At 40.4% G+C, this 27,142-nt stretch overlaps 1 protein-coding gene across 6 annotated transcripts in view; it reads right to left on the reverse strand.

Moving 5' to 3' along the window:
* The window catches only part of zbbx (zinc finger, B-box domain containing), a 76,996-nt gene that overhangs the window by 5,230 nt on the left and 44,624 nt on the right, over positions 1-27,142 (reverse strand). For 4 of the 6 annotated variants that reach the window (XM_085245449.1, XM_085245451.1, XM_085245447.1 and 1 more), the window contains 10 exons: positions 23,691-23,812; positions 23,435-23,493; positions 22,167-22,348; positions 20,591-21,424; positions 17,978-18,198; positions 16,459-16,527; positions 15,891-16,059; positions 11,034-11,189; positions 8,863-9,051; positions 8,632-8,701 (listed from right to left, as the gene is read on the reverse strand). In XM_085245449.1, coding sequence (XP_085101575.1) covers positions 8,632-8,701; positions 8,863-9,051; positions 11,034-11,189; positions 15,891-16,059; positions 16,459-16,527; positions 17,978-18,198; positions 20,591-21,424; positions 22,167-22,348; positions 23,435-23,493; positions 23,691-23,812 — 2,071 coding nt within the window. The remainder of the gene's footprint in view (positions 1-8,631; positions 8,702-8,862; positions 9,052-11,033; positions 11,190-15,890; positions 16,060-16,458; positions 16,528-17,977; positions 18,199-20,590; positions 21,425-22,166; positions 22,349-23,434; positions 23,494-23,690; positions 23,813-27,142) is intronic. The other 2 variants (XM_085245448.1, XM_085245450.1) reach the window with 2 other exon arrangements.

Consider the following 27,142-nt stretch of genomic DNA (forward strand, 5'->3'; position numbering starts at 1 on the left):
GTTAAGCAAATGAATGAATCAAGCGGCGATTTACATTTCTATAGATGTCTTGGGCATTTACCCAATATATCTGTAAATGATGTTCATCGACTTGTTGATATTTTTTCCCTGCACCTCAGGGCAAAAGAGAAAAGGGATTCAAATGTTATATTTCTCAGCTGTCCCTCGTTTATCGCGGGTGTTATGTTCTAAAAATAACCAGCGATAGGTGAAATCAAGTAGCCAATTTAATTTTTTGACGGTGCAAAACGTTTCCTGGACATTGTGGACATACAGTACTGCACTTCAGAGTCACACTGCTAGCGATCGATGCAGCGATTCTGTACTGTACATGAGAGACGTCACGGAGGAGATCGTCTGCAGCGATCAGGACGCAGGACACAATGTGACGTAAAAAAAAAATAAGCATGCAAACTTGCACTAAAAAATCTGCGAAACAGCGAGGTGAAAGGTGAACCGCGTTATTAGCGAGGGACCACTGTAATTTTTAAGGTAAGTCACAACATACTCTTCGTAAATACTAATGTATAGAAACCCTTACCAGCAATCATTCATTTTTTGTGTGGCTTTTTTCACGGTTTGTTAACATGCTGTGTAGGTGTGTACTTGACTAGCTGATATCAACATAATGGGGGAAACATCTGGTTTGACTATTCTTCACCTGTAGTTTGAATGCTGAACATTTGCCTGTTTAAATCATAAGACCAGTCACTATACAGAGATGTGCTTCTGAATGTGAAATGTGTCTTCTGCTGCAGTGATGCAGTTCTGCTTGTGTTGAGTGATGTAAACAACTGATCGATCTAAACTCTTTAAACGTCAAAAGTGATCATTAGATTTTTTGTGACACAACAGTGGTGAGTGTTCCCACCTTCTGCTCTTTGTAACTTAACATGATCTTTCCGTTTTCGAGTTTTGGACATGATTTTGGAGTATATCTTTGCAGTAGCGATTGACCGCAAAGTAAAGCTACCGGAAATGTACAACCCCACATCCGGTCTCAAACCAGGAAGTTAGCATTTTCTCGTGCACAGGGTCAATTGTAGAACTGAAACTGAATGGTGAGAAGTGAATCTGAAATTATTCAAGAGCTAAATTTTTAAAGGATAAAATACGGTTTCAAAGCAAATGAATTCATTTTCAAACTATAAAATTCAATTTCAGTTTAGTGATGATCATTTTCAAACCAATAAATTGAATTTCAAATTAGGCTAATTCATATTCAGTTTTTAAAAGCATTTATTCAAGTTACAATTCAGATTCAATCTGAGCAATTCAAATTCAAATTTAACTTATTCAAATTCAGTTTCTGATGGCACAGATTTCTGCCCATACTAAACGTCGCAAATCTCTCACATCTCAAAACACCGCCGTCACTCCCCCACCCTCCCCCCGCCCAGGCGGAGAGCGCCTTCGAGCGTTTTCCTTATAAAACGCCGTTTAACCGTTTCTTCCCGAAGTAAATATAAACAACGATAGTATTCAGCAAAAACAAACATTGCATATATTTTTTTATGATAACTCTGGTTTTACGTGGCCTGTCAACACAATTTAAAAACTGGTATAAAGTCCACACTTTTTCCGTCAATTGTTCCGTCTGTCCTGCTCACATCTCCAATGGTTGTACACGTTGTCATTGGCGTGCATAAGGACGCTGTCATAGCCTGTCAATGACGTTGATTAGCTGCGTATATACGATTGTGAATCGCATCATTGGCTGCACTATGGGATAAGGTGGCATCGTTCTAATCCCAGCAGCCAGTCACTTACTGACTAACACTGCAAAACAGAATTGTTAAAGTTTTAATTTTAATTGCAATTCAGGTTAGATTTTTTTTGCGCGCAACGCAGATTTTCTGTGCGCAGAGACCGTGCCAGCAGTGCGCAATTGCGCACGCGCGCAGCTTAGAGGGAACATTGCCTGGGATGTTGTATCTTGTGTTATGGTAAGGACTAACTCAAGGGTTCATGCAGCACCCTCTGGTGGTTGTGCCGTGTGTATTGTATGTTGCAGTTTGGCAATAAAGGGAGTCGCCACGATAAGACAGAGCTGTCCCAGTGTCGTTTATGGCGTTGCTATTAAAGTCACGAGAGCTACCAAAACATGGTGTCAGAAGTGCTCGGGAGAGAAGAAGAACATAACGGAACACGGAAACTTCCTCACCGGAGAGAACTCGCCCTGCAAGGTTGCAATAACAGCCACAGTAAGAGCTAAGCTAACAAATTAGCAAGAAGCGCTAACTAGCATCTCGCGACTAGCAACATGGCGGCCGCACCAGCAGCCTTTCAAGTATCACCGCCGTCGAAGTTTGATTTTTCAAAGCCGGAAGAGTGGCCGAAATGGATCCGACGCTTCGACAGGTTCAGGATAGCATCCGGACTCGAGCTACAATCGGACGAAAACCAGGTTAACACTCTGATATATACAATGGGCGATGAAGCTGAAGACGTGATCACCTCGTTGAACCTGACCGAAGAGGAGGCGAGTGAGTACCACACTCTCAAAGACAAACTCGAGGCACACTTTGTAGTCAGAAGAAATGTTATCTTTGAACGTGCAAAGTTCAACCAAAGGCAGCAAGAAGCAGGAGAGACTGCAGACGGGTTTATTACATCCCTATATGCCTTGGCTGAGCATTGTGGCTACGGGGCGCTGCACAGTGAAATGATAAGAGACAGACTCGTTGTTGGAATAAGAGACAAGAGACTCTCGGAGCAACTACAAATGGATGCGGAGCTCACATTAGAAAAAGCAGTGATACGGATTCGCCAAAGTGAACTTGTTAAGAAACAACAGGATCTTCTTAAAAACAACTTCAAGCAGGAGAATCTTTGCAACGTGGACATCGTTAAAGCAAAAACGAAACACTTCAAACCACGAAAGACTGTACCACAAACCACGGAGAGGAATGTGAAAAGCCAATGCAACCGATGTGGAAAGACACCCTTTCACAGCAAACACCAGTGCCCAGCCAGAGAGGTACTCTGCAATCAGTGCAAAAAGAAAGGTCACTACGCAAGAGTATGTAGGTCTGGGGCAGTGGGAGAAATACGTGCAGCGGGTGGTAACAGAGAAGAAAGAGAAATAGCATTTCTGGGAACGGTAGCCTCAGATAGAACAGAGGATGCGTGGTTGACTAAAGTAAAAGTTAACAATGCAGACTGCTGGCTAAAAATTGATACAGGAGCGGACGTAACCGTCTTGCCTGAAAAAGAGTACAACACTCTAGCACAAAAACCGCAGCTGCAACCCACAGATCTGAAACTATATGGGGTGGGAATGTCTCCATTAACAGTTAGAGGGAAATTTACTGCTAACTTGAGCACTCCAAGCAAAGCTACAGTACAGCCTGTGTATGTAGTAGCAGACCTGACACAAGGATTACTAAGCCGCATAGCGAGCGTAGCACTCGGGTTAGTGGCTAGAATAGAAACTGTGTCACTCACTTCAGTAGAAACAGTGAAGCAGCAGTTTCCAACACTATTCAGTGGGTTAGGCCGGATGGCGGGGGAATACAAAATTGAGCTTAAAGCAGACGCCAAACCGTTTGCCCTGTCAACTCCAAGAAGAGTCCCGCTTCCCCTGTTACCCAAAGTCAAAAGAGAGCTTGCTCGGATGGAAGAGTTAGGTGTAATCTCCAGAGTAGAGCAGCCTACCGACTGGTATGCAGGAATGGTTCCAGTACCTAAACCAAACAGAGATGAAGTGCGTGTGTGCGTGGACTTGACCAAACTAAATAATTCTGTGAAAAGAGAAAGACACATGTTGCCATCAGTTGAGCACACCCTAGGACAGCTAGAGGGCGCAAAGTTGTTCTCAAAACTCGACGCTAACTCAGGGTTTTGGCAAATACCTTTGTCCAAACAGTCAGCTCTTCTCACAACCTTCATCACGCCATTCGGAAGGTTCTGTTTTAATAGACTTTGTTTTGGCATATCTTCGGCCCCTGAACACTTCCAAAAACGAATGTCTCAGCTTTTAGAGGGGCTGGAAGGAGTCGTCTGCCAGATGGATGACATTCTGGTTTATGCTGACACACAAATCCAGCACAACAAGAGACTGATCGCAGTCCTGGAACGGCTCACAAAAGCTGGGGTGACATTGAAAAGTGAGAAGTGTGAGTTTGCAAAGACCTCAATCAAGTTCCTCGGACAGATCATCGATGCTGCAGGAGTCAAAGCAGACCCGGAGAAAGTGAAAGCAGTCAGCAACATGGAAGCGCCCACGGATGTGGGTGGAGTGAGACGATTCCTAGGAATGGTTAATCATCTAGGCAAGTACCTTCCCCACTTAGCAGAGAAAACACAGCCGTTGAGAGAACTACTCAGTACCAAAAACATGTGGTGTTGGAGTGAGGCTCAACAAACAGCATTTGACAACATTAAGGCAGAACTGAGTGAACCACCGAACTTGGCACTCTACAACCCCAAAGCACAAACAACAGTATCAGCTGATGCATCCTCCTATGGACTAGGAGCGGTGCTACTTCAGAAACAAGAGGATGACGCAACCAAACCAGTGGCCTTCGCTTCAAGAGCATTAACCCCCACGGAACAGAGGTACGCTCAAATAGAGAAGGAAGCGTTAGCCATAACCTGGGCATGTGAGCGATTCTCTGATTTTCTTATAGGCATTGAGTTCCATGTTGAGACAGATCACAAGCCTTTAGTACCACTTTTGGGCTCCAAGAACTTAGATGAACTGCCACCACGAGTACAAAGACTGAGAATGAGATTAATGCGGTACTCTTTCACCATCTCACATGTCCCAGGCAAACACATCGCAACTGCAGACGTGCTGTCCAGAGCACCAGAAAAAACTGTTTGTGACGAGACATTAAGAGACGAAATGAACCTGTATGCACATCAGGTGATTTCAGGTCTTCCTGCAACAGAGGAGAGACTACAACAAATAAGAGAGCAGCAAGACAAAGACGAAACACTAAAACAAATCAAACTCTACTGCAAGAATGGCTGGCCGGACAAACTCAAAATACCAGGTCCATGTTTCCCATACCACCAGCATGCAGGGGACCTGACTGTTGAAGATGAACTTCTCCTAAAAGGTATGCGTATAGTTATCCCAAAAATATTACAAAAAGATGTTTTGACACGACTGCACACAGGTCACCAGGGCATTGTAAAGTCCAGGGAACGAGCCAAGCAGTCGGTATGGTGGCCAGGACTGAGCTCTCAACTACAACAGCTGGTAGCAGAATGTGAGACGTGTGCAAAGGTGAGACAGCAACCCAGAGAAACACTCATGCCAACTGAGTTTCCTACACGGCCGTGGGAGTTAGTTGGTGCTGATCTTTTTGAGTGGAGTAACAGCCAGTATTTGGTTGCAGTGGACTATTTCTCACGATACATAGAAATAGCTAAGCTGTCCTCTACCACATCAGCAGCAGTGATTGACCACTTAAAGTCCATATTCGCACGCCACGGCATTCCAACAGAGTTAAGGTCGGATAACGGTCCACAATTCTCCTCAGAACATTTCCAAAAGTTTGCTTCAGGGTGGGGCTTTGCCCACACCACTTCCAGCCCGAGATTCCCTCAGAGCAATGGTGAGGCTGAAAGAGCAGTGAGAACAGTAAAGAGCCTTCTACAGAAAGAAGGAGACCCATATCTTGCTCTCATGGCATATCGCGCCACACCACTTGCCAATGGACATAGCCCTGCAGAGCTTCTGATGGGGAGGAAACTTCGTACCACAGTTCCCATACTTCCATCCTGCCTCAACCCAGGCTGGACAAACATCACTAAACTGAGAGAGAGAGAAGGGAAGGAGAGAGAAAAACAGTGGAAATGGTTCAACAACAGACACAGAGCACAAGACCTCACAGGACTACACCCAGGAGATCAAGTCTGGATAACAGACATGAAAACAAATGGAACTATATCAGGCAGAGCAGAGACGCCGCGTTCTTACCTTGTTGAGACCCCGAGAGGACTTCTACGTCGAAACAGGAGCCATCTCATCACACTAAAAGAGACCAAGACGGAACCAACAGAACAGCAGATCCCTGTCATACCAGAAGACAGCAGCAGCCCGGTTTCGAACCAGGCACAGCAGTGTCTTACACCACCGAATGACCGGATTACTGAGAAAAGATATCCCACCAGAGACAGAAACCCACCGAGGTACCTTAAAGACTTTGAAGTAGGTAGTAGGTACTCTCGAGCACCTGAGTGACCAGCCAGGGGCAGAATAATCCCCTCACTCAGCGGAAGGATTGGGAAGTCTACCCCACCTTCATAGTTGGATAAGTTCACACAGTTAAATAAAATAATTGTTATAAAGTGGAAACAATAAATGTCCGTTACAGAATAAAAGTTAACGTAAAAGCATTGAAATATTCAGCTACAAGTTAAGTTGCAGTGAATGTAGTGTTGACATAAATGTGGATTAGCACAGGAAACATTATGGTTATAATGTACTCAGAAAGGGGGATGTTATGGTAAGGACTAACTCAAGGGTTCATGCAGCACCCTCTGGTGGTTGTGCCGTGTGTATTGTATGTTGCAGTTTGGCAATAAAGGGAGTCGCCACGATAAGACAGAGCTGTCCCAGTGTCGTTTATGGCGTTGCTATTAAAGTCACGAGAGCTACCAAAACATCTTGGGTCGAGCTTTTAACCACTTAAGCCCTCCTTTATAACCATGTAACCCACCAGTAATTTCCTTTCACCTTTAGCTCTTCCTGTCATATGAAGCACAGCTATCGAGGGCTACAGTGACTCTCAGTTGTTTACTTTTGGGTCGCACTTCACCAACTGCTAGTATCTCTGTTAGAGTGCTTTCATAGCCTGATTGTACTCAACAGTTATCAAAAATTATTATATTTCATGCATGTTTTGCAAAGCACTGTGTTTTGTCAGTGGTTCTTTTTATGTAGCTCCCTTTTTATGCAGTATATTGTCATCAGAGGCGCACACCCTGCTCTTGCTCTTAGACACATATGGGTTTGTTTCATTGTAGTGCACACGAGGGAACATAAATGTAAGGTGTCGCTATATCAAAGATATTACCATATGACACTTTTATATCGTGCCAAAATGCATACTGGTATTCTCATGGCTATGATATGGCACAGCACTAACACAGACTGTTTCACAACCTAAAGCTGCTCTCAAAGACGAGCATGACTCGTACATGCTGCTGGATCCTCATACAGCTGCAAAACGTGAAGTAGTTTTTTGGTTTGGACTCATATAGTGTAACTACTAATAAAGCAAAAGCAGATATTCAGTTCTCACAATCCACCAACTGTGGTGCACGTCTGCCAAGCAACCAGAGACAGCTGAGTAAAAGCAGCGCAGATGATAAATAGTTGTCTATGCACACAGACCACCCATAATATGATGTGACAGCATTCGCTATTGTGTTGTGTGGGTGTACCTTGGAGTGTACATACTGTATACTATTACTGGAATATTCACTAAAACAAATGCATATTTTATATGCAAAAATGCACTCAAGTTTTCCTGATTATACCATTATTCAATATGTTTTGCAGCAGAATCTACATTACAGCTGAAATCCATTTACATACATTTACTCTGAAGTCAACGGGGTCTGAAAGAACAGCATCTCATGAAGACGGTTCATTGACCCTATACAAAAAAAAAAAAAACTTGCTGAGTTGAACTGGCAAAACACACTGTACCTAATAAAACAATAATGTTACAGCTGTGTCAACTAACTGCATGACAAGATCCTGTCATCATGAAAATCCAGTGTTTCTGCATACTCAATAAATTGGACAATGTCACAAGAGTCCAATCTGCATATTAGGAGGAAAACCAGGTGAGGGTGGAAGCACAAGAGCTGCCTATAAAAAACAAAAACAACATGATACCTGTGAAGCTGAACCAAAGTAGCCAGATTAAGTCCATCCTAAGTGTGTGTTTGTGTATGTTTTAGGATGTAAGGAGCTGTTTTGGGAGCTCTCACTGTAGTATGCGTTAATCCGTTTATTACACGTCTCAAAGTGATATTCACAGTGCTCCGCTCAGCACAAGGCCTCTAGCGCAGATTATGCCCGCTCCACAAACACAAAAAAACATCAATAATGCACAGGCACACACACTCAGAGTCAGTTTCTGATATACAAAACCACACTGACACACTTCCTCTTTCTTTTCACACGCATACTCACATTAAGCAGCACATTAAGGCTGGATACCCAACATGCTGTCAAAGCTAAAGTCGTTCTGCTGCTAACGATCCATTACACACTCCACATATCCGACAGCGAGAGGCATTGATGCAGTACCAAAAAAAAAAGAGGGATTACCCCCTGTCGTGGCCACTGGATTGGTAGTGGTGTGTGAGAAAGTGTAAGGGGTGAGATTCTAAGGTGGCCATGGTGAAAAGACACAGACACACAGTATGAAAACGGGAAGGTACGACACTTCACTGTTTGATTCGCACACTGGAGAAACTCACATTTGCCTTTCAGGATATCAACATCAAATGGACATTTGAACAACTGCCTAAGCATTTCTAGGTCAACTAACAACAAAAACATATACCCTCTTTATGATAAGCTCATCCTTGATGTGATCCTCGCACAAATACAATTGAAAGGCATGAGGGTAATCAAATTTAAGGATGTGTGTTACAAACCGTTTGGAAGCGGGATTACTGCATTCATCCTGACTTCCACTGTGTTCTGTACCAGTACCTGGAGTGCCTGCTTGGGATGGAATATTTAAGAAAGGTTAAGAATTAATGGTTTAAATCACTCTTGTAATTCATAATTCATTCAAACACTTACTGTATTATTTTCTATGATCATGATCTGTAAAATAATATACTGATCACAGATAGCTATATCATGTATATGTGATTGCATACATGAAGGTTTTTGGTCTGCGCTCTTGACCATGAGTCTTAGCTCCTGCTCCAGGCTGCTCAGAGCATGTGCAGTTGTGTCTATCTCCAGGTCAGGGTCCTCACAGCCCATCTGGTCCACATTACAGATCTCCATGATCTCTCTGGCTGCTTGGGACAATGGACAAAATACTGGCGAGAATTCTGAGTCCACTGTGGGAATAAAGAAACAGCGAGAAAAAGGAGGGGACAAGGAATGAGAGGTTTGGCAACGGACAGTGCGAAATAGTTAATGCATACTTGCTAGACAGCCTGAAAGCAGATATGGAATAAAAGCCAAACAGGGAAATGGGTAGAGAAACGCATAAGCTGTGAATAAGGAAGGATGGAATGATGATCATGAGGCTGTACAGTAAAAGGTATTTTCTGAAAACAGCTACAGAGAGAGTGAGTGTAAGAAGTAGATAAGAACAGGTGTAGAGGAAGAATGGAGAAGGTAAGAAGAAGATGGTATGTTGCTCAGGATTCAAGAAAAAAGGGTCGATCACAACTGTCAGTGGAATGAGTGGTGTCTCATCCCACTCCTGTGTGAGCCACATCAAATTGAATCAGATTGAACATCCATCTCCACCTGCTCACAGTAAATTACATTGAGGCCCCCACTGAGAAGCTATGATAGTGTGGGTGTGTATTTGTGGCTGCAGCACACTGATTCCTCATGCTGCGTGCTGTCTAACCAGTTTCAGCTTCAGTGTTAAATCTTTCAGTCTTTCAATCTTCCATTGTCTCCTCACCTAGCCCTCCCTCCACCCACTCTCAGTGCCTGCCTCTGTCTTTCAACTGGCACAGAACCTCCACTTAGTGCTTCACAACCACCTGCACTGTCAAACTAAGCAGCATGGGAAGAATGATGCATGCAGGGGAGTGCTTCTAACGCATGTGGACACACACATACCTCTAGACTCGATTTATTTCAATTTTAAAGCAGATGGCGCACACATATTTAGATTTCTGCTACTGATAAATCTCTGTGCCAGATTTAAAATGTATGAAGTGTAAAATGAAGAAAACTGAACTTTGATATCACTCAAGCGTTCCTTTGGAAGGTCAGATTTGAATAATTCCATTCTGCATGGACTGTATGTGGGATATGTTAATAGCCTTAAGACAAATTGAGATGTAATACCTAACATATGCATCTTTTTCATGTGATATATTATTATAATTGTACTGTAGGTATAACTGCTGTATGGAACACACTACAGTAAAGTATGGAGGGGAAAAAAGGAAACCAAATGCTGTGAACTTTAAAAAGAGTTCCCCACTTACAAACATGCTCAGGGGCACAATGCTATTTTAAAACATTAATTAATGGCACAAGGGAGCCAAAGCACAGATGTTTTGGCGAGAAGCCTTCTTCTGTGTGCTGTCAGACAGCACATTGGAGCGGCACACTGACAAAACAGCACAAGGAAGCACTCTGAGAGGGAACTTGCCGAAACATCAGTGCTTAGGTTCCCTTGTGAATTAAAAATACAGAAAAAATGTTGCACACTCATTTTGATAGAATAGTTAAATATGTTTCAAAGTTGTTTTTATTTATTGTTTTTAACTAACGTACTCCTCCAACTTAAGTTTAAGCATTCAATCTGACAAGACTATTAATTGAGTGTAGCTTATGTGGGCCTCAAGAGTTGGAACTCTTGGATAAGATTAATTTAAAAAAAGACTTATGAAAGCAGGTTTAAATACTTTGACAACATGGAAAGAAGTGAGTTAGGCAAAATAATACAGAGAACTGATCAACACCGAGAGGGAATTAGAAATCTCACTGAATAAAACAATTTACTCTCTGGTCTTTCAGGTTTCTATGTGTGCAAATATGCATCAGCATAAAGAGATTAATGCACTGTTTCGTGTATCTGTATGAAAGGATGTATTCCTGGATCAACCCACAGTCCTGCATGTGTACGTGCTCAGTATAAGTGGATAATATGTCTGTTCACAACCAGCACAAATATTGAAATAGTGTTTCTATATGCAGAGATATAGTGTATTAATTGTGTCCACAATAGAATTCTGTGTGTGTAAATAAATAAAAAGCACAAAGAACTCTGTGTACCTGAAAATCTTCACATAGACACAAACAAAATACTCACAAGCACTCATGACAGCGCAAATACACTTCCACTCACCAGATGTTCCCAGTTCATCTGCTGATACTTCTCCTGTCCTGGATGAGTGAATCTGAATTCCAGTTGGCTGCCTGTGGTTGTCCTTCATCACACCGAAAACCAGGTGTTCCTCATTTAAAGCTCTGAAGCTGCTGCTTAACCCATAACTTTGTAACCCTAAATGAGTAAAAGGAAAAGTTAAAGACGGGTCATAGCACACCTCACCCAGAACAGCCATGCATACAGGGAGTGCAGAATTATTAGGCAAATGAGTATTTTGCTCACATCATCCTCTTCATGCATGTTGTCTTACTCCAAGCTGTATAGGCTCCAAAGCCTACTACCAATTAAGCATATTAGGTGTTGTGCATCTCTGTAATGAGAAGGGGTGTGGTCTAATGACATCAACACCCTATATCAGGTGTGCATAATTATTAGGCAACGTCCTTTCCTTTGGCAAAATGGGTCAAAAGAAGGACTTGACAGGCTCAGAAAAGTCAAAAATAGTGAGATATCTTACAGAGGGATGCAGCAGTCTCAAAATTGCAAAGCTTCTGAAGCGTGATCATCGAACAATCAAGCGTTTCATTCAAAATAGTCAACAGGGTCGCAAGAAGCATGTGGAAAAACCAAGGTGCAAAATAACTGCCCATGAACTGAGAAAAGTCAAGCGTGCAGTTGCCAAGATGCCACTTGCCACCAGTTTGGCCATATTTCAGAGCTGCAACATCACTGGAGTGCCCAAAAGCACAAGGTGTGCAATACTCAGAGACATGGCCAAGGTAAGAAAGGCTGAAAGACGACCACCACTGAACAAGACACACAAGCTGAAACGTCAAGACTGGGCCAAGAAATATCTCAAGACTGGTTTTTCTAAGGTTTTATGGACTGATGAAATGAGAGTGAGTCTTGATGGGCCAGATGGATGGGCCCGTGGCTGGATTGGTAAAGGGCAGAGAACTCCAGTCCGACTCAGACGCCAGCAAGGTGGAGGTGGAGTACTGGTTTGGGCTGGTATCATCAAAGATGAGCTTGTGGGGCCTTTTCGGGTTGAGGATGGAGTCAAGCTCAACTCCCAGTCCTACTGCCAGTTTCTGGAAGACACCTTCTTCAAGCAGTGGTACAGGAAGAAGTCTGCATCCTTCAAGAAAAACATGATTTTCATGCAGGACAATGCTCCATCACACGCGTCCAAGTACTCCACAGCGTGGCTGGCAAGAAAGGGTATAAAAGAAGAATTGAGATTGAGAACCTGTGGTCCATCATCAAATGTGAGATTTACAAGGAGGGAAAACAGTACACCTCTCTGAACAGTGTCTGGGAGGCTGTGGCTGCTGCTGCACGCAATGTTGATGGTGAACAGATCAAAACACTGACAGAATCCATGGATGGCAGGCTTTTGAGTGTCCTTGCAAAGAAAGGTGGCTATATTGGTCGCTGATTTGTTTTTGTTTTGTTTTTGAATGTCAGAAATGTATATTTGTGAATGTGGAGATGTTATATTGGTTTCACTGGTAAAAATAAATAATTGAAATGGGTATATATTTGTTTTTTGTTTAGTTGCCTAATAATTATGCACAGTAATAGTCACCTGCACACACAGATATCCCCCTAAAATAGCTAAAACTAAAAACAAACTAAAAACTACTTCCAAGAACATTCAGCTTTGATATTAATGAGTTTTTTGGGTTCATTGAGAACATGGTTGTTGTTCAATAATAACATTATTCCTCAAAAATACAACTTGCCTAATAATTCTGCACTCCCTGTATATTGGATTCATAAAAATGCATACTTCTTGTTCTCTTGCAGTTGCTCTTTAAAAAAATATATCATCTCACACTTTCACATTCTGATATTGTCCTTTACATGCTTTTAAAAAGGACTCAGAATATCTGGATCCAAAATGTACAAAATACAAAGAGACAGATCATTCACTGTCACGCTGCTATCAGTTGGACATATAGCAGGCAATTGGAAACTGCAATGGATTTTCTTCGCTATCTAAGTCTAGTTTGTGACCTTTCTACAGCACTACCACATGGAAAAACATTTTGGCTATGACTGAATATGAATGCAGCAGACTATAAAACTTGCAAGATGACAAAACAAAATACAAATATTTATTTCATTTTTGTTTGATAATTAAAGTAAAACTATTTTACACTGTATTTGTTAAGTATACAAATCACTGTAATCATCAATAGTTCATAAAATGTGGTATTTCAAAGGTACTTAATAGTAGTTCATAATAACAAAAGGATGCTGAATCAATTTTAGGATTTTTATGAGATGTTATTCCACAAATATTGTCACATACACACGAATGAGCCCCTTCAAAGGCTTCTGCAGATTTAAATACTCATTCAAGTTAACAGAGCTGACAAAACAAGGTAAAAAGAAACACACACACACGGCTGTAAGGAGATAACATAATCTATTAGCCTAAGTGACTTATATAGATTAATTCAAGTAAATTAATTTGATAAAATAATCCATTTGTCTATTTATCAGCAGAAACTGTACTAAACAAATATTGCTTAACAAGCTGCTCAACCAGTCCTGACAGCTGCAATGCAATTACTGCTGTTTTCAGCTCTCTCTCCTGTGGTCAGCTAATTAATTAATTGATTAATACTACTGACTGGAGAACATACTTACTACTCAAAATCAGCTGAAAATAAATAAGAGGGAAAGGGCGAACAGTCGCATAACAGTTTGTCATCTCGAAAGAAAATGGAAAAGGCTGAAGCTAGTTTGGAAAACACACATAGATTTAAAGGGACCATTCTACATGTGTGGTGTGCGTGCGTGTGTGCGCGCATATGTGTGTGGGTCATTATCCTTCCTATTTGCCTGCCTGACTCTCTCTGTCTTTCCTTTTGTTGGACTCGATGCACATTTTGACAGAAACTGCACACTAACAACCTAATTTTCTGACTGATGAGGTGACAGGGAGTACGGAAAAAGGGACAGCAGGGTGAAACTGTAGAGCAGCAGACATATAAAACCTGTTGGATTGCAGTCTTGCCAACGAAAAAAAGGAAAGAAGATAAAAACAGAATAGACAGATGGAGGGATGGAAGGACATAAATGAGTGTGAAGTGTTGTCAAGGTGATATTCCTCCTTTCTAACCTTTCTCTCTCATTAACTTTGGAGGTTTAACGATGGTGGCAGAGACAGAGCGGGATTTGACGAGAGGTTGGCTGCATGGTGCGAGGAGGCTAGCGGTGCCCTTGTGGGAGTCTCTCACCGTCAACCCTATTCATTTAACGCTATACTAAGAACTATGTGATTTGATAAATGGCATTCAAGTACTGTATGTGGCTGCTAGACTTCCATATGTTATGATGTTCAGTGCGAGGGGCATAAACACATATCCAATTTACAAATTATTAGTTTTGAAGCATTTCAAATGTCCATTTTGCAATCACAAATAGAACATTAATGCTACGCTCAGAAGGCAGTTTTCTCAGTGGCTACAGCATGGTCTACCACCTGCAGTTAATGTGCAACATTCTTAAAGCCATTTTGTTACAGAAGGGAAGGTGTAACAAACAAGAAATAAACACCAAAAGCAGGAGATAAAAGTCCACATCGTCTCCCAAAGGCAAATGACAGCGATAGGTAATAAGTAATATACTATTACATACAAACCTTACTGCATACCATGACTATGCAACCATAACTAGTTAGCCACAATATTAAAACCACCTGATTAATACTCAGTAGATTGTCTTGGTTCCACCAAAACACCTCTGTCCTGTTAAGGGGAGGTCTTGGGGTATCCTACAGAGTCTTGCATCATTACACTGGCAGACGATAATTTGGTTCCTCTGGGTTGTGGTTTGTTACCTCTGTTGGTGTAGAATCTGATGAATCAATGCCATGACCATTTCACTGTGTTCCTTGAGTGATTATGGGAGAGTTTTTCTAGTGTGATGAGCCACATTGTCCTGCTGGAGGCCAATGCCGGTGTGTATTGATGTCATTGTGAGGGGCCCAACAGTTCTAAGGTGGGTGGGATACATGTTACAGTAACAACTACATAAATACCCAGTTCCATAGTACCCCAGCAGGAAAATACATTGTCAAAAAATACAAGAGATGATCACTTCACTTGTCAGTAGTTTTAATATTGTGGCTGATGTGTGTATTTGAACAGGATCATACACTTTAATTTCATTTGGATGTAACATTATCACAATACGTAACCTTTTTTAGCTTTCTGTGTTTTAAAGTTCCTCTTAAACTAAAGTAAAATTTCTGTGATGTGTCAAGGATGCAGGCTTTATTACTACTTTGTGACTTGTGAGTCTTTTGTGATGAAATATCGACATTTTAGGCAGGTAGAATTAGGCGTGAGCCTGTGTTTTCCTAAAGTTAAGAAAAGTGAGGAGCTAAATATAGGTAGAAAGAAGCACAGAGGTTACAAAGCATTTGAAAGCAAAGGCTTGCACACACTCACATACAACACAAAACAAAACGGCATCACAGGAAAGCTCCCTTTGGACCCACCAGCAGTAAATTATCAGTGTTGTCCCCAATCTCTCGTTTTTCACCAAGCAGCCAGCACTCCTCTGGGTTTAAAACTCATTTTCGTGTGTCTTGTAAGCTCTACATTTTTACATATTTGTTCTAAATCCTATTATGAGGCCTTAGTGACATGAATAACGCTCGCAAATTGGAAAGTATCTCCAGGCAAAAGCTGGACACAGAGGTAATCTTCACAATCTAATCTCATGAAGCACAATAGCAGCAACCACACTTTCTGATGTCGTTTAAAGGAAAAACAGGATGGCAATTGAAGAAATTGAAGCATAAAATCTCAAGCACACTATTCATACACATTAAAAGACTTTCCCTTTTTAACCTACCTGTTGGGTCTGAATCACGCAGTGGAGACTGGCATGTGTGAAGTGGGTCACAGTGTGCATGTTCTGGTGTCTCTGGTTGACCGGCAATCATATCCAAACCTAGAGGCGAAAACCCATGCAGATCACAGAAATGCTCTGATCCAGACCCAGCACTCTGGTTGTGCATTACCTGAGGGTATACACAAACAGATGGAGGAACACAGGAGAAGGGGGGATGGAAGGAGGAAGGGGGGAAGCAGTAAAAAGGGGAATGACAAAATGAAAACAGTGAGAAAAAACAGGTCATGTTAGGATGAGATAGTAAGTTGATACACGCAGAGACATGGAAAGAGAGTAACGTACAGTGGAATACAAAATAAAAGCTTGCTCTTAAAACTATCTGTGAATACAGTCCTTCCTGAATCAGTCCAAAAAGATAAAACAAGAGAGCAAACAATATTAATTTAACTTCAAGCTAGGTAAGCATGTTAAATTTGTATTTTTCTGTTTAGAATGTGCAAATACATATAAATGAGCTAGCTACTGTTCCCTCTCTCATCCAAACTTGATGAATTGATTTTTAATTAACCCTTGGAGCTGGCGAGAGCATCTCAGAATAGTGTGGTGGGTTCGCTGTCGTCCCTTTGCAAGTGTCGTCCTGTGAGACAGAAGAAAATGTGGAAGCTCTGTTTAGATAAGATTAGATCTGATGCATTAGCATGCTAGCCTTGCAAGACATTGCAGATGGGCTGGGAGAGTATAGAAAGAAAGGCATGTGGGAATAGTGCCACACAGAGCAAGAAATGAGCAAGGATGGAGAATGACAAGAGGAAGACGGGGTAAAAGAAAGGAGAGGCAACACAACACAAAGAAACAGCAAGAGACCAAATACAATGATAGTGTGCTGCAAAAAAGGAAGAAAAAAAACCTTGAGATCTCTTTGTGCAGACCAATAGCTCCTCATAATAAGAAGGATGATGACTAGCTGCCTGAACTATAAAACTAGCCAACTGTTAGTAAAGTTAAAATAAAAGAAAAGGGCAGAAGGAAAGAAAAAGATTGAACAAAGGAAAGAGACAGAGAGAAAAACATACACAGAGGACCAAAGAGGTGGGTCCAGAGAGAGGGAGTGAGAAAAAGACAGAAATACCATCTAATCATTTTATGAGCAGTTTGATTCAGGTCCAGAGGCCACAGATAACCACCACCTTTACAATCATGAGCCTCATTTTATTCCAGCTTTTTAATAAAGCACTACCCTCCTTATTTTTTTTTCATTCCTCTGTCACAGTATAAAGGATTCATACCATTAAATGGCTGATAAGTCATTTGGGACCATTCAAGCACTGCCTTTTTAATCCACTCTGTTACTCTTTTCTTCCCTCAATGGTTTGCACCTTTAACACCACAGCTTTAGATGTCTCTGAGCTATAGATGAATAATGTAAAGTAATTAGTGTGATACAAATGTTATCTAATAGATCAGGTCAGCTACAATAAGAAACTCTAACTGTATGTCGCTGAAGCCTTCTCATTCAGTGCAGTGATTATGTCTAGTGTAATGAACTTCAAAAAGTTTTATTACTCAGCTTCAAGATATTTCCCAGATAAAGTTCAGTGGATGACTAGAATGACTCATTTGTTAATTCAATCAGTTATTTGTCAGCAATGAACCACTTATGCGAAGCAAAGGAGGTCATACAAGATTACTCATTTTGTGCAGTAAAAATCTCTGTGCGGCTAAAATGAGAGATATGCACCTCTGCATCAAAAACTTCTCACTTAATATTGTGGCTGAAAAATGTCTCAGTTAAGGTCATTATTGGACAATTTAAATGAGTCACACAGAAACAATGGTCGCAAATAGAATGGTTAAAAAGTTAATAGGTTAAGGTTCAAGTTACACCAGCAATAAAGACAAATCTCTTTTGTATTCGTTCCTGATTGTCAATTTGGCAGCCACTTACGAAGTTCAGCCATTTGCAATTTGCATAATATTCCTTCATTAGGAGAAGACTGATTCAGAGAAAATAATGCAATGACAGCTCTGTAATCCAAGGCTCCCTCTTTCAAGAACCAAAAGCAACTGGGAATACAGTAATATGTTACCATGGATAGTTCTGGCAGCTCTTCTGACTTATCAGTCTGCATGTCTTTTGTTGTTTCTGTCTCTGCAGGAACAAAGGAATCTTCTAGATGAGATATGGCAGGATTCTCTTCTCTGGAGCTCCCTCTCATTAAACGCCCTTGCATCTGTGAATCTTCATCTGAAGTATCTTCTTCAAGTGGATCCAGACCCAGGCTATCACTGGACATATCATCGCCACTGTCTTCAGGCGAAAATCCAGGAATACATGTTTAGAGAATGAAAGGTTTATTTTAAGTTATGATTACAATAAGTTGTTTGTTGTTTCATAGACTATGATTGTTGACTTTGATCTAAAATGCTATGGCATTATTATTATTATTATTATTATTACAGAATTATTGTCATCCAAACAATGTTGGACTAAAAACTGTTTATTATGACTCAAACCACAGCAGCAGGATTTTCATCTCTATGATGCAATGAAAACTACAACAGCCCTTTCACATGGCACTGCTCTGGCTGCTGCATTCTGGTTGTAATATGTCATTTTTAAGAGCACTCATAGTCTTTACGTATACATTAATTTTGCATTTCTATGGGCCACATGAACGTATGTCACGCTACGTTGCGGTGACAACGGCATGCACATGTGCCCAGCTGGTGCACTTGAACTGTACTTTGTTCCATGCAGCAGGAAACTTGGCTATGTATGGTGCAAACCATAGAAAAGAATGGGTCTCAGAACACAAGGGTGCCTTTATCATGTTTCATATGAAAGGGCCTTAAAGCTTTAATAAGCTGAAGAAGCAAGCTTTTAGAGTTACACCAGCTGAGAAGCTACAGTAAGTGGCAGAAGGATCCAAGAGGAAAGCACAGAGGAGATGGATGAACAGGCAGGTGTGAAAACTAAAAGTAATACCAGGAACAGATCTGACAGAACAAGCCATTATGAACTTACAGCCCAGACTTTAGTCAAATTCAAAGTCTTTTAGTAATGTTTTTTTCTGAATAAAACTGCACTTAGCAAACCATAACCATTACATACACATTCAGGACTGGGACCGTAATGTGTACGCAAATAGACCCAAACAAAAAGAGTAAGGAAAAAACTCAAATAAATACTTTACTTTTGAGCTGTGTAAATACTACCACACAGCTCAAAATACTCCTTTGAGCACAAATCTTTGATTGTTCAGTTACAAGAGTTAATTGGCTAGTAGTAGTACTAAGTGTTTAGTGATATTCATATAAATGTACACAGCAAATAAAGTCTGTTCCTATCTTTCCAACCATTTGTTTTGGGCATACATCTGTACACATTGAGATGCATGACATTAACTATGAAGTTCACTGAAAGTACTCTAAGAGGGAAGGGCAATTCTCTGCTGCGTAATTACCTTCCTGTCTGTTCTAGCTTTATGTCAGGTATTTACTTAAAAACTAAACAATCAATACTAATAAAAAGAAAAAGAACACTTTTTATGGCTGGATCTAAATTGGCTTTGACAGCCCAGTGGAATAAAAGAAAGCCATTACTGCTAAGATCCACAAGCAGTTTATTCATATAAACTGCCTGACCAGTGAGAATTGTGTTCAAACTGTGGCATGACAAAGTGTTCTATTAGGAATCACTTTACTGCAAAGACCTGTGCTTCCCCATCCATAAACATGGACATTTCTTTCTCCTATTTGTGATCCAAATTTGACTCCCCAGACATTATTGTCTGGTCTCGAGAAATCTCAGCAAATGCCTTGAAATGCAAAATGTATCAAATCAATTTATGAGAAATAGACTTCATAATAGAAGTATTCTCTATGTACAAATTGTAGCTATGCAGTGGAAAGAATATTTAGGAAGTAGGGCATATAGAGATGTATTTGCCTTTGCATTCAGGCAGACTTTAAACTACTAACAGAAATATCAGACTATGTAATTATTACTTGCTCGAAACAGTTTCTAACCTCTATTACCCGGTTATTTGGAAAGTATTTGTTACGCATGCCCTTTACCTCTGCTTTTCAACCTTGTTAGCGAGTGACCTTGTACCAAACCCTCCTTGGCCATTAAAGCTGAGGTGGAAATGTCATATCATATGATCTAAGAGCTGTTAATTGTATGAGGTGTAAATTGGCAATTCTTCTTCACAAGATAAGGTAACAATTAAATCTCTCATCTCATCTGCATTTTGTTAGAGTGAATCTAGAGTAGATCTGTAGTTAAAGCCAGACAGATCACCGCGGAGTAGTTTGCCAAGTTAATTTATAGCTGCAAGAATAAAAACAAAAGTGACATGACATGATAAGCATGTGAGAGAACTGAAGATGAGCTGAAACCACACAAAGACTGTTTTCACCAACTGTTTTGTCTTTGACAGTAACAAAGAAGCTTTTATCAGTCACATTGTGAGTCCATCTATTTGTAACAAAGATTTCTAACAATGTAATGTAATCACACAAAAGCAGTTTAAGACAAACCACTCTTAATAAATAGTTAATTTAGCACCCATTAACAAGACTTTCATTACAAAAACAAAGTAAATATTGGGTCTAATTGTTGCTCATCACCATCAGTACGCCCACAGGCACACACAAAGATAAATACCAGAGTGGGCACATTACTGCACTTCACTTACCTACTGATAACCTCTCTTCTTCATCCACTTTAACAGGAAGAACGTTATTTTGGGTGACTTTTAAGAGAGATGATGATGGGATATAATTTGTATCCTGTGACTGAGTTGACTCTGTTTCAACAGACCTAATAACTGGAGCGTCCTCAAATGTTTGAGTTGACCTATATGTAGAGTGTTCATCTGGAGGGGTCGCATCAAATAGAGATAACTTTGACAGGGTTTCTGAAGCCACAGCACTTATTTGTGATTGAGCTGGTTCCAAGTATTTTGCTGGTGAGTGTGCACTTGTAGTCTTAGGGGACAAAGGCAACTGGAGTTGATTATCTGATAGAAGAGATTCTGGGTCACATAAGAAATACTGGGATTCCTTTGGGGACATCAGATTGCTTCTTGGTGATTCACAAATCTTTGGGGAGGAAATAGGCTCTACAAATAACCGGGAAGATTGGGGTTGATCTGGCAAGAGAGCTGAGTCCGAGCATTTCTCTAATGGGGCCGGATGGTTCACTTTGGGCAATAAGGTTGAGTCAGTAGAGCTGGATGATGAAACTGTGAAAGTAGACCTAAGGGGAAATGATATGGATGGAGGAGGGGAGAGATGCTCATCTGAGATTGGCGACCTGCTACTAGTCGTAACTGAAACATCAGCTGAAGATTTGGGAGCTTTAAGCTGGGAATGTGGTAACAAGGAGATATGTTGTGGTGCTCCACAGTCAGCTGTTGATTGGGGAGATTGGCGAGGTGACTTTGCAGGTGATGTCTTGATTGACGACTCTGAAACTGTTGGATTCTCAGCAGTGGGGCATGTTGACAGCTTGTTTTTAGATAGATGTGCTGTGTAAAAGATACAAATAACATTCAGTGCATTGGTTGCTTTTGTAAGCATGAGTTCAGATAATGTTTCATAAGCATGGCTTAAAGAAAAAAAGGTTGTTGTTCAGGATTTTCAGACAGAACAGCATCACTATGCTTGAATGCAGAGCTCCAGTCTCCTTACTTTACTAGATCAGTGTATTAATATTTATGCACCACTTCCAAATTGCACAAGTCTGAACTGCAGCATTAATGGACATATACAAACAAAGAAACACCTGAGAAAACAGAATTCCAATAATCTGCACAGGCTTTTGGCTGACATGGACAAAGATTTTAACAAGAGAGACCCTGTCCACATCCAGGAGCGCAGGGAATGTGTGGAGAGGGTTTGCAGAGAGAGAAAGAGTATCACAGACAACAGCGGGCCACGCATATGACAATATGAGGGAATATACAGGAGGCTGTGAAAAACCTCAGTGCAGTTTTGAAACAGATGTCCTTTTTTTCTCTGCCTTCACAGCCACATTTCAACACAACAGAGTGTCACTGCAATCCCCTACTGCCTAATACCTGGGGAATTGCAGATGTACTATGCTTTCCTTTCTATGTATGTCTATGTATGTGTGTCAGAACTGAATAAAGTGAGAAATATTAATGTAAAAGTGACCTACATCTAAAAGAAAACTTGCTGGCTTCTACAGTCTGATACAGATTAAAAAAGCATGTCATTTACTCTTTCGCTGCAAAATAGAGAGCTCACATTTAATCGAGGGCCCAGCTTGTGATGTCTGAGGCTTAGATGGTTTGAGCTTCTGAACTAGTCTGGACTGTAGTGGTGCAACAGGCGAAGAAGGGCCGACTCTTAAGGATCCATCATTTAGTAGGGCTGTTTTGGGCACCACCGAGTTTCCTTTCTGTGAAATCCACTGAACAGTATGGACCCTGAGTGATGAATAGAGAAAATTTGTGAATCTATGTCCATTTTTAAAAGTCAATCAGAGAGACACAAACAGCACTCATATGTTTTAATAATTAAATAATTAACATTTTTGCAAAAACCTTAATTGACTTTGCTCCAGTGTTTCCTGTTACATGTTGTGTAATGATATTCCTGCTAGTAAATTAACAGTTAAGGCCTTTACACACCAGACGTGTAAAATCTGTAAAAATATTTCATGAAATAAATATTTCATGCGTTAAATGCAGCTGTTCACAGCAAGCACATAAATTCACTTGACGAATCTGTACCATTTCCGTTTTTTGTATTTTTCTGATCAAAACAATCAGATCTGAACAATCAGACTACTGCATTTGACTTTAAAACACACAACAGTACTGCATATAGAATAATATAGAAGTAAAAAATATACTATTTTACCTCAGACACACAGCTGGACATGCTCCAGGTCAATCGGCTCTCTTAAATGCTTTCTCTCCCTCAGACCTGCACACAACTCTAACTAACAAGAGTTCAAACTGCACCACTGACATCCTGAAAATCTTGAATGCAGCAGTGATACAGCTTCAACTCCTGGATCAAACCATGAAATTCTGCCCGCTGCTGCCTTCTCCTGAGAATTGTATGAACCCAGTATCTCTTTTTCTTCCTTTTCTAGTTTAGAAACATCAGGACCAGCTCATCATCGCTTGATGTTGGTTTCATTTTCTTTCCGTGTGTTTTCTGAGGACGAATTTGCTGTAAAAACTCTGATACACGTTACAAGGTAAGCTCGGCTCCAGAAAATTCAGAATTTCGTGTTGTTTTTTCGCAAAACGCGCTACAGTAGATGTGTAACGACCTTTACTGTCACAATCTTTGATGACTTCTATCAGCTTCCACAACATTTTCATTTTTAGCCATCCAAACAATGCTTCTGTACTACAATGTATTTAATAAACATTTACAACAAGTTGATAACTAACCGACCAATAACATTTACAAAATAATTAGTAAGCTTAAACAACTATTATTTAGTGATGATGGTTCCTGTAGAATGTTACATTTTCTTTTTTTTCTTTGAGCCTTACTCTGGGCTGTTGTCTGCCTTCTTTTCAGCAGCACTGAGTCCCCTCCTGTCTCTGCTTGTCTGTGGACAACAAATGAGATCAGTGTTGTGACACATGATTTAGACGGGAAAAAAAGAGAAAGAACAAATATGTTAGTGTTGTAAAGTCATGTGCACAGGTGTTAAGTTTTTGTCTTTATTTTTCCTTGTTTGTCATGTGTAGACATGTGGTCACTGAGGTGTAATCCTTTAAAATAAAATACTCCAGTTATTCTCACCTCATCCAGGACTTCAATGCGGAGGCATGACTCAGGTGTAGTAACCTGTGGCTCAGGTCCACCCATGCTGACAGGGACAGCAAACAGTGATGCACAGTAGTGGCGAAAATCCTCCTCCTCAGCTACGCACACACACACAATCAAAAGAAAACAAAAAGAGACAGAGCCGTGCTTTCTGATATGTTGTTGATGGTGTGACCTGAAGAATCAGTTGCTTTTCTTTCTGCTTTGTTACAGCTTATACTTTTTACTTATAAAGCTACTTCTAGATGAACATAAATATAAAAGGTGATTTTTTTTCTGTACTAGTAGATTTCTAGTCACTTAAAGTGCAAGCCATTTATTATTCATCATTTGCACTGACAGAGAATTTACTATTAAATGTACAGATTGTCTTAAGCATCGGTTACAGACCAGGCCAAAACTCAACTCCCAGGTTAACTCTCAGTTTTTGGCAGTTAGCTTGTCTCCTAAAGTTTGGCTTTGGCAGTCATGCAAGTGAGCTAGAGAATGACTAATGATGGATACAAAGTGTTCTTTCTGTCAACTGCAAAGAGCAGAAAGTATCTGACTGTCTGATTTTGGCAGAATGGCTACAACCATAAACATATAGCCATAGGCATGAAGAAGTATCATCAGCAACGTGTTGATGAACGTGCCATGATAACATGATACCAGCATTTCATTTCTAATCTCTTCCTACATGTAAAGGAGGCCCCAGTGATACAGGTGAACACTTAGGTCTTCCTATGTTGCTGACACAGCAGGAGCTGAGTAATGCTCTCACTGCTAAGGAAACTACTTTCCCATTCAAAAAATTACACCAGACATTTGTAATAGTCTACTATCTCTGGGACAGGTTTTAATGTCAAGCAAATATTTACAAGCTATTACCGTTTATATGGCTATTTATGCAACATACAAAACAGTATACCATGTTATACTGTTATCCTATCATGACCAACACAATTGGCACATGAATATACATGAAATTTCCTTTCCTATCAGTTAATTTGCCATTCTTTCACTCTTGCTAATGATGCTGTTCTGCCTTCTTCTTCTCTCCCTCACTAACAATTCTTCTATCACATCACCACATGGGTTTGACAGCTCACGAAAATGAGAATTTAAAAGAAGGGGGCGCTCCCAACATGCCGCCAGAAAACAGCTTTTATTATTCATGGACACACACAATGCCCTCCCTTTTATATTCAAAGACAGGAGAGGAGGAGAGATTCTGCAACCTGTTGTAATTTGCATGCATTAGAAAAGTTTGAAGCAGGTGGAAGGAATAGTTTATCAGCTGCTAAACAGCTCGACATTTCCCAAAAAGAAAAGGAGAAAAAACACTGCTGTCTTCCTCACATCTGCATATAACCGAAACAAAGTATTAATTATTAAATTGTGAGTAGAGAAATGAAAGCTGTAGTATGAATAACTGTTTTATTATTTTAATAACTGTTTTATATTATAAAAGGAGTTAGAATATAATTAGCACTTCACTGATTTGAGAGTATGGAAATGATGAAGGAATAATGAGTTGTTTGACTCTCTATTACAAGCAGGTAAGAGCTGTAAATAAATGTGCAAATCTAAGTCTATCAATATGTAAGTGTAGATCTTGAAAGCTCTGTATCATTTCCTACAACAGCGCATCAAAACAAAATAAAGTTTACATAAGAACAGTCCTGTAAAATAAGTGCATGTATTTTCACATCAATAACTCCAGTTGACTAACATTTACATGGCATTCAATTGAAATCTGAGGGCAAAGACATTCAGGAAGAAAAAGCTTTTTAAAACGTCATTTTGGGCAAAGGCTACAAAATACTTGTGGTCGAAACGACCACTGAAATTAACCCTTTCATGCGTGAATTATGGCAACCTCAATTAGGACTTTTTATTCATCTTTAGGCATGAACAAAAAAGATTTTTGAACTTCATTTTTTAAACATGGACTTTTCAAAGAGTTTTTTACATGTCCACTTAGGTGGACAACATACATTTTGAGTGGGCGGCAGGGTATGGAGTGATACATCAGTGTCAGATGTAGTGGTTTTTGTGCATGTTTACTATCAACACTGACACAAATACAAGAACAGCCTTTGAATAGCTGTCCACTGTAGTGACCACTATGCGTGAACGGGTTAAAGCTTATCTAAAGTAAAATGTATATACGCTGTTTCAAAAGTCCTAGAATCATATCAAGATGGCTAAAAGGCTGCCAGACATGTTTCTAGAAGGTCTTTGGCTTTAATGTGCAGTTTTGTTGAGGCATAACTGAGTTTGTATTGGTTTATTATGATTTCATACATTCAATAAAGGGATATGCAGTCAATGCTATTCTTTTATATGAAAATTATCAACTATTTGGCTTCATTTTTGATTAAAAAAGCACAAAAAAGTGAGCTCTGGGATAAAGGAGGTTAAGAAACCTTCTGTTTGGGAAGTTTATTCAAGGGCAGGGCATTGTCAAATAGACAATTTGTAGCCACAGTTAAAACCACTTGGATACAGTGGTGTAATCCCCTTTAAAATAAACAACTAAACTCTCAGGGTCATAAACACCAAGACCTGACCTGGTCCTCTAATAGCTTTCTAAGCATTATAAAGTAAGGGCAGTTCCTGTCTAGCAACAAATAAGGTGTGCAATCAGGTTCTCCTTCAAAATAAATTGTTCTGGGTTATTTTGATAGTAAGAATGTACGTTGTTGTAAGAATCACTATGTGGGCACAGCAGAGAGATGCTGACATATTTATTTCTGAAATGCACTCTTGTTATTAAACACATTTAAAGAGAATTTGAGTCACTTTTTCTTATCAATCATTACTGCTGTAAACACAGGAAATTTTGACTGAAGAAAGATTTGAGATAGACAGCTATTCGGAAAGGGGGGAAAGCAAGGACTAGCAGATCCTAACCAGGTCAGGTTTAGAGTGAATCTTGATTGATATGATGAGAGGCAGTTGACAGCCTCCGAGTCCAGAGGTTTGGAAGGGGAGAGTTAATCTTGGTATATGTCTCCTTTCAGCCTCAGCTGGGGGCAAAAAGTCAGGACACTAGTACTGACTGATGAGCTCCAGATCGTGTGCTCCACACTACAGGCTGACTTCCCCCTCACCCCATTCCTTACCCTGTCAGGCTTGAGCCACCTCTAACAGCCCTCTGCCCACACAATCACAGCCAGTGATTACCCGTCACAGTGCCACAGTTGGATGGGCAGGTACTGATACGTCTGACCCATTGAGAGGGAAAGATTTTGCCATTGTGTGTTTCTGTATAAGTGTGTGTTTGGAGTGTGTGTAGATTTGCACTTGTGTTATCTGTCAAACTACTCAGTCCTGAGCTGTTTATTTGTTTGGTAGAGAGCCTGGTTCTGGGATGTATTTCAGAAAAGTGATGTGTACAGCAGAAAATACACAATTCTGAACATAGTATGATTGTGTCCCTC

The sequence above is a fragment of the Mchenga conophoros genome, linkage group LG14 (genome assembly GCF_057382185.1).
Source record: "Mchenga conophoros isolate Kocher_MC1m ecotype Shallow Benthic linkage group LG14, M_conophoros_male_GT1.1, whole genome shotgun sequence".
In the NCBI taxonomy this organism is placed as follows: domain Eukaryota; kingdom Metazoa; phylum Chordata; class Actinopteri; order Cichliformes; family Cichlidae; genus Mchenga; species Mchenga conophoros.